The 12,701-nt window shown below is 37.0% G+C and overlaps 1 protein-coding gene across 1 annotated transcript in view; it reads left to right on the plus strand.

Moving 5' to 3' along the window:
- Positions 1-12,178, plus strand: part of CPSF2 (cleavage and polyadenylation specific factor 2) — a 16,069-nt gene extending 3,891 nt beyond the window's left edge. Inside the window, exons 6-15 of the mRNA XM_015826773.1 lie at positions 191-287; positions 1,934-2,049; positions 2,140-2,327; positions 2,563-2,954; positions 4,231-4,431; positions 5,518-5,670; positions 7,546-7,771; positions 9,988-10,290; positions 10,923-11,057; positions 11,581-12,178. Of these exons, the coding sequence (XP_015682259.1) occupies positions 191-287; positions 1,934-2,049; positions 2,140-2,327; positions 2,563-2,954; positions 4,231-4,431; positions 5,518-5,670; positions 7,546-7,771; positions 9,988-10,290; positions 10,923-11,057; positions 11,581-11,673 (1,904 nt within the window). The 3' untranslated portion in view covers positions 11,674-12,178. The remainder of the gene's footprint in view (positions 1-190; positions 288-1,933; positions 2,050-2,139; positions 2,328-2,562; positions 2,955-4,230; positions 4,432-5,517; positions 5,671-7,545; positions 7,772-9,987; positions 10,291-10,922; positions 11,058-11,580) is intronic.
- Positions 12,179-12,701: the final 523 nt, after the last annotated feature.

Genomic DNA, 12,701 nt, shown 5'->3' on the forward strand with positions numbered 1-12,701 from the left:
TTTTTTCTTATCAACATCAGGAGACATAGATTGTTCCATGAGACTGTTCATTATTTTCATAATACTTGTATGAAAGGGTTTCCTTTCCATTTCTCTCTCTCTATAGCATTATCTTATGTAATTAGGGTATGTATAAAATTGTGTTTTTTTTCTTTAGGTAAAGGGCATGGTTTGTCCATCACTCCATTACCAGCAGGCCACATGATAGGAGGTACGATATGGAAAATAGTTAAAGATGGAGAAGAGGAAATTGTTTATGCAGTTGATTTCAACCACAAGAGGGAGATGTATGTACACAGATGTTGCTACTTTCCTACTACAGCTTCTTAACATTTCTGATGTCTAAAGACACTCGGTCCTGGATGGTTTTGTGAGTGAAAGTAGTCTTTTTTAAAATCAAAATTGTATTTCCCGTGATTCAGTGAACATGCAAATAAAATTTTCTGGGCAGTAGTGTGAAAATAGTTGGCATTGCTTGGGGAGAACTTCCCATGTTAGTTTATAGCTCTGATACTTTTTGGAACTTGCACACCTGATTTGTCCTAGTTACAAGTGGAAAAATAAGTGAGTTAAAATTAGTACTGTAGAGGAACCTTATTTCCTTATTCTTCTGTACTTCATAATCTTAAGAATCCTGCATATGTGCCAGAGTTTTCACATGCAGGATTTAAATTTGAGGGCAAGGAAATCTGGTGTAATCTCTGTTTTTAAAATTACTAGACAATGATTAAAATGTATTAAGAAATGCATAATGTTCCTCAATGAAAGATCTCCTCCTTCATTCTGCAATGCCATTGTTTAGTTGTCAGTTTCAAAATAAATTCTGACCTGAAGGAGAAAAGATGCTTCACATGCGGATTCTCCTGCAGGAGTTTTTAACAAATTGATAGATCACCTAAGTCTTTTCCTAGCATTGTGTGGTGAACCCTCACTTGCAGTATGATTCCATGAAAAGAAACATGATTTATCAAGTTTCTTGCATGTTGTTTTTCCTTCTGAAACAGAAGTGCTGCACAACTCTACTAAGTAATTAAACATGGTTTCTTTAATTCTCATTTTAAAATATACAATCTAATTGTGAGTGGGGAAATAAGTTTCCTAATGTTTAATTTTAATTTTAAAAAGCAATAAATTTAGAAATGTGTTACAGTGTCATCCATGTTCTAATTATAAAAGTGTTGTCTCTACTTTAATTATAGAAGTAGATTCCATATTTTACCTACAGACCTATCTATAATGTCTACAGTGGTAGATGATTTTATTTATAGGATAATGCATTGTTTTATATTCATTTTCTTTAGGATGTCATTTCACCTTTATTTTGGGAATAATATAAAAGTGAAACTAATTTGAAATCTGACATGGAACAAAGTGTTAAATTTAAATTGTTCTTAATTATGATATGTTTTGAAATCTGTTTATAACATTTGTTCCTTTTTAAGAACATTTTTCAAATAAATTTGTTCTTCCATAGGCTTTTCCTTCTTTGCTTTGTTTTTTATACTGCATTCTCATTGTTAAGGAAATGCCCATGAGCTCAGATAGCAGCAAGGATATGGTAAATAATGCATCTACCAACTAATGTGACAAGAAGCGTAGCCTTATAGTGACTTTTTTAGTAACTGTATTTCTTTGTACCAATCTCTCTTACCTGTTCTTTTCCATTTCCTTCCACTATTTATTTTTAAATTGTGGCAGAGAAATTTGATTTATTTTTGTATCTAATTTGTATAGCATCATGTAGATTTGATGATTTGTAAATGTATTTAAATGTATAAATACATTTAAATTCATGACTGCAATTAAATCATGTGTTCTAATAAAATGGTTTTATTAAAAAAATGACATTTTTGAAAATTAGAGAATTGAGATCAGGTTTTAATTGTCTTATTTATGCAGTTATACACTGAAATTGATATAACTTCTTTTTCAGTCATTTAAATGGATGTTCCTTGGAAATGTTAAGTAGACCTTCTTTGCTCATCACTGATTCGTTTAATGCTACTTATGTACAGCCAAGGAGGAAACAAAGAGATGAGCAACTGCTAAGTATGTATTTTGTGACAGCAAGTAAAAATAACTTTTGTACATATAAGGGCTCGAATATTGTAACTTTACTGGTTGTGTTTTTATCCCCAGCAAATATTTTGGAAACATTGAGAGGTGATGGAAATGTCCTAATAGCTGTGGACACTGCGGGTAGAGTTTTGGAACTTGCCCAACTGCTTGATCAAATATGGAGAACGAAAGATGCTGGTTTAGGAGTTTATTCCTTGGCACTTTTAAACAATGTCAGTTACAATGTTGTGGAGTTCTCAAAATCTCAGGTTTGTTTTATTAGATTATTTATAAAGTATTTGAAAATCACTATTGTAGAGCAGATATTTTAGCCTTATGCATCAAGTAACGTAACATCTAATAAGATATTAAGGCTATATGGAGCAATCAAAGCATGCTTTGCAAAACAACCCAACTGTCCTTCTAAGTTACTGTCTAAAATGTTGGTGGAAATTTGTTGTTACTTGGTATTAAAATGATCTGTACTTTTGTCTCCATATACAGGTGGAATGGATGAGTGACAAGCTAATGAGGTGCTTTGAAGATAAGAGAAACAATCCTTTCCAATTTCGTCATCTGTCTCTTTGTCATGGGCTTGCAGATTTGGCTCGTGTTCCTAGTCCCAAAGTTGTTCTTGCTAGCCAGCCAGATCTGGACTGTGGATTTTCAAGAGATCTCTTTATACAATGGTGTCAGGATCCCAAAAATTCTATTATTTTGACATACAGAACAACTCCTGGAACACTAGCACGATTTTTAATAGATAATCCTTCTGAAAAAGTTATAGACATAGAGCTCAGGAAACGTGTAAAACTTGAAGGAAAGGAACTTGAAGAATATCTGGAAAAAGAAAAAATTAAAAAAGAGGCAGCAAAAAAGTTAGAGCAGTCAAAAGAGTGAGTATCTATATGCCTTCAAGACTCCTGTACATTACTATATACCCCTGTACATTAATGCACATTCTTAATGAATTCTTCAAACATCCAGTCTAGAATACTTGTTTCAGTATTATTTGAGATTTTGTGGTTTTTTTGCCTTCAAGTCAGTGTTAACTTCTGTGCTAGCGTGCTAGTCCTTGCAACTTTCTTGGAAGATTTTCAAAAGAGGTTTGCAATTGCCTTTTTCCTAGATCTGAGATAGAATGATTGACCCGAGATCATACCACTGGCCTTTTGCCTAAGGTGGGACTTGAACTCTCAGTATTCTAATTTCACTGCACTAGTAAAACAATTTGAATTACAATTTAAGTAGCCCAGTCGGAAAAATATTTGAAATGACTTTATTCAGTGCCTTAGCAGGTAACAGCACCTAGACAGCCTTGGATGGTCTAGAGCAGTGGTTCTCAACCTGTGGGTCGGGACCCCAATTGGGGTCGATCGACCATTTCATGGGGGTCGCCAAGCAAGGCTGTCTGCCATTTTTTTTTGTCCGCCATTTTTTCCCCCTTTTCCGGCGGGTGCCTTACCTCCCTTGGGCTGGGCCAGCTGGTGGTCGGCCTGCTCCATCTCTGCCGCTTGCCAGCTACGCCTCGGCCGGCGCAGGGGGCGGAACCACGCATGCGCAACGCTCCCGGGCAGAAAAAGTCCTCAACTTACGACCGGTTGGGTAGTCCTCAACGTACGACCGGTTTAGTCCTCGACTTACGACCGGGTTAGTCCTCGACTTACGACCGGTTGGGGTTGCAGCATTAAAAAGGTTGAGAACCACTGGTCTAGAGAGTTAAACCAGATTGGCCTTGGTTAGAATTCAGAGGGGAATCACTTAGGAATTCCATATTTGTGAGCTTGTTTGGGAAGTTGAAAAAAAGATTCTGCATGAAGGTAATTTCTATAACATTACCAAAGAAACTGGACAGATATTTCCATGAAAGTCATTAGGAACTGATTTCAGCTTAAAAGAGGCTTTACTTTTCTTTGCCTTTAATGAAATTTACCTTTAAATATGATTTATGATTGACTGATCTGCAACTTAAAAATAAATACCTCCTAAGCAGAAATCTAGTAATTTGTGTTTGTTAGCTTCATTAACTTCAAAATTAATAGCTATGTAGAATATAATTTTACAAGTTTATTTTGCCTTTATAGCAAAGAACTGAGGTGCCAGTGAATTAATCAGGATATAAATATTGTTGATTTGCTTCATATGTATAATTATTCTGGACTCCTGCTTTAGAGCAGATATAGATTCCAGTGATGAGAGTGATGCTGAAGAAGATATTGATCAACCATCGGTTCATAAGACCAAACATGATCTCATGATGAAAGGTGAAGGGAATCGAAAAGGAAGCTTCTTCAAACAAGCCAAAAAATCTTATCCTATGTTTCCTGCTCCAGAAGAGAGAATTAAGTGGGATGAATATGGAGAGATTATCAAGTAAGTGTGAGATGAGGGAATGCCTATTGTTCTAATATTCTTAACATTTTAGTATACACTGACTTACTGTCTTCATGTAGAATGCACATTTTTCCAAATACATTTTTATCTCAAATGAAATGAATAGTTCTCTGAAAAGACACGTGCTATATTTAAATGTATGTATCCAACCTTGATAATTCAGCAAAGAATGAAAACCTTTGGTGGAACACATTATTTGGCCTTTTACACATTATTTGGCCCTTTATGGTGCCAGAGGACAAAGAAGCTGTCTAAAGCAGATTTGGAGGAAAGGAAGCAAGCAGCTACTGAGGGGAAATGCCATTTTGTAGGTAGAATTCTGAATGTGTTGGGATGCCAAGATTTGGTCAATACTTTTCAGTGATCTAGGCCAGTGATGGCGAACCTTTTAGAGACTGAGTGCCCAAACCACAACCCAAAACCCACTTATTTATCGCAAAGTGCCAGGGCCGCATCAGCATTGTGGTGCCCTCAAGGGGGGCATGGGGGCGTGGCCCACTGGGTGGGCGTGGCTGCAGTTGTCACAGCAGATTGGGTGGTTGTGGCTGGGGTGGGCATGGCCACTTTGATGTTGCTCATGGGGGGAGGACGCCTGTGGCGGCCGGGCAGGGTTAGGGGACATCCAGGGGATCTTTGGCGGGTGGGGCGGTGGGCAGGAGGCCCAGCATAGATGTGGGGGAGGCACGCAATCCTAGCTGGAAGTGGGGGACCATGGTGCCAATGGGGATCTGGCTTTCCCTGCTCGGGGTGGCCTTTGGCATGCTGGATGTGGGTGTGCTCTACCATCACCACTTGAGCTTGCTAGCTGGCCGCTTCGCCTCCTTTGTACTGGGTGGGGCTGCTGCTCCGGGCAGCGGTTGTGGCCTAATGGACCTGCGCAAGCTGCTGGCAGAGGTGGCGCGCGTGCCCAGAGAGGATTAGTTCGCCACCACTGATCTAGGCCATTAATATTACTATATCTAGCAAATAAAAGGAAGAGTATGTATAATACTTTCATTTGCAAAAGTGCCACAGGTTTTCTTGACACTGCCTGAGTATAAAATTAATAATCTTCCTGTATTTTAGACCTGAGGATTTCCTCGTTCCAGAACTTCAGGCAACAGAAGAAGAAAAGAACAAATTAGAATCTGGCCTTACAAATGGAGAAGAACCTATGGATCAGGATTTATCAGATGTTCCTACTAAATGCATTTCAGCAATGGAATCGATGGAAATAAAGTGAGTGCGTTTAGAATTGTTGAAGGTGATATTGGCATAGAATATGATGTGTATTAATCTATTGCGGTCTCTTTCACCTTATTTGAGCCTGCCTGATACCTCTTGTGGCTGTATTGAAATGATCCTGAGTTTTTAATACTTTGAAAATGTTCACTTGTGCATTCACTGTTCATTTTTCTGTAACCTATAGCTAGGTTATCCTCAAGTTATGATCACAATAGGGACTGGAAAATTCATTGTTAAGCAATGCAGTCGTTGAGTGAGACACTGCGTGATTACAATTTACGAAGAAAAAAAATTGTTCAGATTCAAAATAGTTTTTTCTTCTAACTGAATACTGTGAAATGGACTGTGTGATGTTATATATAATAAAATTTAGGTGACAATGTATAGAATAAAAAGCAGAATACAACATTAGAAGTAAGATTCTTGGGGGGGGAGGAGATCGGAAAATAAAGACACTAACCATGTACGTTGATCAAATGAATTGTAATGAGTATTGATTAGATAATAGGGCAAAAATTCATTCATTTGATTTGATTTATGAGGTTGTTTAATTGCAAGTAAATTAATGCTGGGTACAGTAAATTTAAAATATCACAGAAGCAAGCCCAGTGGATAAACGCAACTATCAGAAATGAGATGCTCTGCACTGCTGGAATTCAAAACAGGTGTTCAGACTTTTGCAACCTCTTTCCTACCTTCAGCTAAGATAAAGATACAGTGGAACATGATATTAGATTAAAAAGAAGAGATGATAGTGGGCCAATCTCTATGTAGAGAAGAAGAGTTTACAATGTATTAAAAATATCCCTGCCCCCAAATACCAATGTATAAACTTGCCAATGTTATAAAAAGTATGCTGATTTACAGTAAGTGGAAGAACACACAAAGGCAATACTTTTGTGTCTATAACTTGTTTAACCAAGGAGAATGATGTACAGATGGTGTTTAATAAAACCACACTGCAAAATTTTCAAAGAAGGAATTATAGTAATGAGACAGTTGAAATGTGTTGACATCGGTTGGAAGACAAATAGCTGAGAATAGTCTTTCTACAGAATTACTGGTTGTTGTTTTTTTTGGCTGATAATTTTCTCCTGCAGTGTGTATAAAAACGTGCAAGAGAATACTATGTCTTTGACTTGATACTAACCAGTAGGCTGTATTAACACAAGAACATTGCAAACACATGATCACATAATGAGTGCAAGTATCAGGGAATTTTTCTACGGCTATAGATTGGATTCAGAAGAAACAAAAATTCCAGAAGGTGGCAGTGATGAACCTCTTCTGTGCTGTTGCCAAGGAAACTTAATGGATGCATTTATGCAGTTATCAGGAGTCACATTCCCTTTTACGACATATCTACCTTGAACCTACATTGCTCTATTTTCTGTTTCCATGCTGTTTCTAAGGTAGTGTTGATCTATAAAAATAGTTGACCTTTTATTTCCTGATGACTAATTGTCACAGGCCTAAGTATATTTTTTAAATATGTAGATGACTTCCATCACTTCATCTTGATTGCAACCCTCAAACTTCTAATTTGACTTTTCACTTTGCAAGAAATGTTATTAATGCAGAATGTGCACATCTAAAAAATGGAGTTGCTGCCTTTTGTTATTAAATGTAAAAGTTCAGCATTTTGCAAAGTTCTTAAATAACAGCATCTGGCTCAATAGTTAATCAGGCTGGAAGGTTGCCTTATTATTAAAACATTCACAAATCACAGTGGCATTATAGTTCCAAAATGTAAGATTTCAGTTTAGTGTGCTTGAATGATAGTTACGTCGCGGCTTGTTTATATTCAGCTCAATCTGTAAAGATTAGATTTTGTTTTTCTTCACCTTTTTCTCCTTTATTTTTTTTTAGAGCTCGAGTTACATACATAGATTATGAAGGCCGCTCTGATGGAGACTCCATTAAAAAAATTATTAATCAGATGAAGCCACGGCAATTGATTATTGTCCATGGACCTCCTGAAGCCAGTCAAGATCTCACTGAATCTTGCAGAGCTTTTGGGGGGAAAGACATTAAAGTTTACATGCCCAAACTGCATGAAACCATAGATGCAACCAGTGAGACTCACATATATCAAGTAAGACTTGCATGTTTATATGCCAAAGGTATACCTAGTACAATTCAGCATTTTCCAAGTATTTATAAAAGGACTAACACTTGCAAGATGTACTTCAGAACATGCAAGAGTGCATATGAACCACTTTTTGGAATTGTTAAAGCAGCCACATCTTTTTCCAGGCTTGCTCCTGACTATTTCCATGTGCATGAGGCAAATCGTTGCTTCCAGCTGTATCCAGTGGTTCTGGTGGATATGCATGTGGAGACTTCAGGCAACACCTTCCAGAAGTACTATATAAGCCTGAAACAAGATGCCACTGCTTTAATGTTTTAAAAAAGTGATTTGTACATGTTCCAAAGAACCTACTTCAAAGGGTTTGTGTGCAAGAGAAAGCAGAGTAAGCCCTCTAGTCTGATCATGAAATTGTATTGTTGAGCTGCCTCAAGATGCATTTCTAGGGCATTTTAAAGTTCTGGTATTAAGTTTTGGAGAGTCTGTGGGTTCATTTCTTGAGGGGCTCCAGTCATTCTGTCAGACTGCCCTAAATTGAGATTTGCATTTGAAGCCTTGTTACATGGCCATCCGTGAAAAGAATTTGTGTGACAAACAAGTTCTATATTTTGACCTGATAGGAAATCTCAGACATCCTCACTGGCTCCTTTAAAAAAAAAAAATCCTTGTTTGTTTTCAAATGTTTCCTTAAAAATGATTTTGTCGGGTTGGTAGAGCTTTTATATTCCGATAGTAAGGTGATTTTTGCTGCATATATTTATGTCATTGAACTATATTACTATGTTAGCTATGCTTTAGAAATTGTTTTTTCTGTTTTTATTAGCAATTGTTATTTATATCATACTTCAGTAGTCTAATATAATTTACAGAATATATTTTGTGTACATTTTTTATTATAAAGGAAAGGTTTATAAATAATTTTAAGTTGGTTTATAGGATGATAAAACATTTGCGTATCCGTAGCAAGGTTAGTTTTACAATTAGCCAATATTTCTTTTTTGATTGCTTTTGTTAAATGTGCTCTTGCCCCAAGGCTGGTACTTTCCTGTTTGAAAATCCAACAAGATAATTCCTGACAATGTCTTCCTCTTGTTCACATGCTGGGCTCACCCTTGCACTGAGTCTTTGCATGATTCCTTTCGTTTTAACTTAGAGCTTCATAGCAGGGCTTTTCAACCAGTGGTACGGGTACCACCTGTGGTACATTGGCACCTGGCAGGTGGTACGCGACCATCCTAGAAAAGTAGCGGGGGAGGGGAATGAGCTGAACCGGTGGCAGCACCGCACAAGCCTGAGCGGGAGATGGCTGGAGCTGCAGGGCTGTCAGGGCTCAGTGGAAGCGNGCCAGGCTCCAGCTGGAGCTCGGCGCTGATCCTGGCACTTCTGCTGAGCCCAGAAGAAGCGCCGATCAGCTGGAATGTTGCAGCATCTCCAGGGTCTTGTGATTTACATTCAGATGCTTGGCAACTGATTCATATTTATGACGGTCACAGTGTCCCAGGGTCATGTGAAGTGACCAAAACCTGCTGCAACCACCCAGCAGACGGGGGGAATAAAGACCAAACACCCCCCACCCCACTCCCGCTGCCAGTCCTCAACAGAAATGCTCACAACAATGAAAACCTCAGACAGGAGGAAGAGCGCCGCCGGGTGGGCAGGCGGGTGTCTTGCTCGACTGTGGCTTGGGGGCCACTTTTTTCAGTGCCATTGTAACTTCAAACAGTCACTAAGCGAACTGTTATAAATCGAGGACTACCTGTACTTTATCACTTTTTCCTTTTTTTTTTTTGGTCATCAAGTTTTTGACACCTTGCTAGGCGTCTGGTGGTACTCGGATATTGCCATATCCTAAAAGTAGTACAATGGGTGAAAAGGTTGAAAAGCCCTGCTTTATAGGAATTAATTGTGATTGATAGAGTGAGCTATAAAGATCCAGGCAATTGTGTTATTTCAATAAACTACATAATTTGCCAAATCATTGCTTAGTGCAGTATGTACTAAGCTTGGTCTGCTACGGAACATAAATGCTGTCTGGTTCCAGTAACTGGTTATTTGTTAAACCACTGCATTCCTTAACTTTAAATGCCAAAAATAAAAATAATGTCTTGATAAGGTAATTTCATTGTCTTTCACATTATCTTCTTTGGCTATTGATGTACTGCTGAGAATGTAAATTCTTTCTTGTTTTTTCAATTTTTTTCTTTAAAAAAAATCTGTTTTAGGTTAGATTAAAAGACTCCCTAGTCAGTTCCCTTCACTTTTGTAAAGCTAAAGATGCAGAACTTGCCTGGATAGATGGAGTTCTGGACATGCGCGTATCAAAAGTAGACACAGGAGTAATTTTGGAAGAAGGGGAACTGAGAGATGATGGTGAGGATACTGAAATGCAAGTAGATGCACCCTCTTCGGATTCCAGTGCTGTGGCACAGCAAAAGGCCATTAAAAGTCTCTTTGATGATGATGACAAAGAAATCTGTGAGGAGAGTGAAATTATTCCTACTTTGGAGCCCTTACCACCCAATGAGGTAAGATTTAAAAGTGAGCTTTTATGGCTTTGGGACATGGTCTTGCATATAAAGAATACATTTCATTACGGGAACCCAGGTTTTTTTGGGTGTTTTGGGGGGGGAGGGGGAATTGTAGATCTGTTAATGTTAGAATAATAGCAGTTCCTTAGGTAATAAATGAAGAGCTACTATCTTTCACATACATAATATTAAATACTAAAAAGTAGCATTTTTCTCTGTCAGGATTGTTGTTGTTTTTTAAATGAAAGCTAAGTTTTTTTAAAAAAATCACTAAGGCTCAAATGTGTCATCTTTTCTCAATCAAATGAAATGAGTTAATATGAGACAGGCAGCAAATAAATTAATAAATAAGTAATGACTTGATTAATTTGCATGCCACTTTTAAGAGCATGTTGGTCAAAGATTTTGAAATTGCTTATGTTATAGAGCCCTCACTAGAATTGAGGCTTTTAATAAATTCTGCCACGATGTACAACATACAGCTATTTTTTTTCCCTATGAAATATATGGCCTTATACAAATGTATATTAATTTTGTGACACAAAAACAGAATAAATTTACCAGTGGGATGCTTCAGATATTTGAAATATATTGAAAATCTATTTTGACTTGTATCCTCTTCACGAAAGGTTCCTGGACATCAGTCGGTCTTCATGAATGAGCCTAGATTGTCTGATTTTAAGCAAGTTCTGTTGCGAGAAGGAGTTCAAGCTGAATTTGTAGGAGGAGTTCTAGTGTGTAATAACTTGGTCGCTGTTCGCAGGGTAAGTATATAGTGAACGTATGTGTCAAGGCTGCTAACATCGGATGTTCTTGCTTGACAATATATGAAGAAGCAGATATTCTCTATTTAACCTATGTATTACTTCTAGAGTTAAAGTTAGATAGTGTGGGAAGGGAGGAGGAAAGAATGTACTTGGGGAATAGTTAGCCATAACAATATTTCAGTACAGTATTATTCAAAGTTAGTTGTAACCAGAGGAGATATGGGAGGGAAAGTTCACACTTCAAACTAATTGGAGAACGTGATTGATGACTGTTAAATGAAGGAGTGAGTTATGCTTTGTTATGGGTGATTGGGGGGAGGAGAGTTTAGATTTTGGCTTCATTATGTACGTGCCGAAGCTATGTAGCAATAAAAGGATTCTTTAAGGTAAACAATGCCTCAAAGTTCTTTGAAAAGCTTCTTTCGGAACCATGACAGTATGTGCATGTGTGTACATTTAATGTATCAATTGTTGCAAATCTTTCAAAAAAGTAAATAACTGGATATATTTTTTGTTACAGACTGAAACTGGACGCATTGGATTGGAAGGTTGTCTCTGTGAAGATTTCTATAAAATTAGAGACCTTTTATATGAACAGTATGCCATTGTCTAAGGGAGAAGTGTAAATATGATACATACGGACTTGTTTTATTTTTATGAGATTCTTTTACAGAAGGTATAAGAATAATTAGTAGCCATTACTAAATCTTTCTAGTGGATGAACCCGTGTTGATATAATCCAAGGAAGTTTACTTTATATAAATATCCTGTATATTTTGCTGGTTATATTTTTCATATAATACAACTTTTCACGTTGTAGCTTTTCAACTTGCAAATAGATCGTTTTACAAGAACTTTTTGAGATCTGATCTTGATAAATTTGCACTTAGTCTTTATTGAAAGCAATGGGATTTTGGCATGATTAACATTTTCATTGTTTTCAGTGGGAACTAAAGGTAATTAAGTTAGCATGAGTATAACCTATTAAGGTTATTTTAAAAATATAAAAGAACTATATGTTAAAAATGCACCTGATTTGCAACTAAATCATTTATGTCCATCCTTTGATTTTTGTAGCAAATTGTACATTTTTGTTTTGATAAAAGCAAAGTGAATATTCATCGAGAATCTAATCAGTTTCTTCAAAGTAGTTCCTCTCTCACCATCCTCTAAATTTCTACTCTTTAACAGATTTTTCTTAATAATATATCTATTTAGAACAATATAAAGGAAGCAGAAAAAAGGCATCAGAGTTCCTAAGGGAGCAAAATTCCTACAGCAATTTAATGAATGGTCTCTAAAGTGGTCTTATTACCACAGTAAAAAGCTAGTACAATGACTTTAAAATACAGCTGTTACTGTTTCCAAAATATATACTTACTAAAATGACATATTTTAGATGGTACCTGCATTAACAGAAAGCTGCTTCCATTACCAGAAGAGCAGCTTCCAATATAGAAGAGCATTGCTTAGGAGAAAATAATCACAAATCCAGCAAGGTTGTTATATTTGCTTGAGAGTCTGCAAGAAACCTTTTGCTAACGTTAGAATGAGAGTTCATCCAACAACTGATGTTGTTTTGTCTGGTAGTTCTTGAAAGCCATGTCATGGAATTCAATGTTTCAAAGGTACTCATATCAT

This window comes from Protobothrops mucrosquamatus, unplaced genomic scaffold (assembly GCF_001527695.2).
Source record: "Protobothrops mucrosquamatus isolate PMUCROS unplaced genomic scaffold, P.Mucros_1.0 scaffold_211, whole genome shotgun sequence".
Taxonomy (NCBI): Eukaryota; Metazoa; Chordata; class Lepidosauria; order Squamata; family Viperidae; genus Protobothrops; species Protobothrops mucrosquamatus.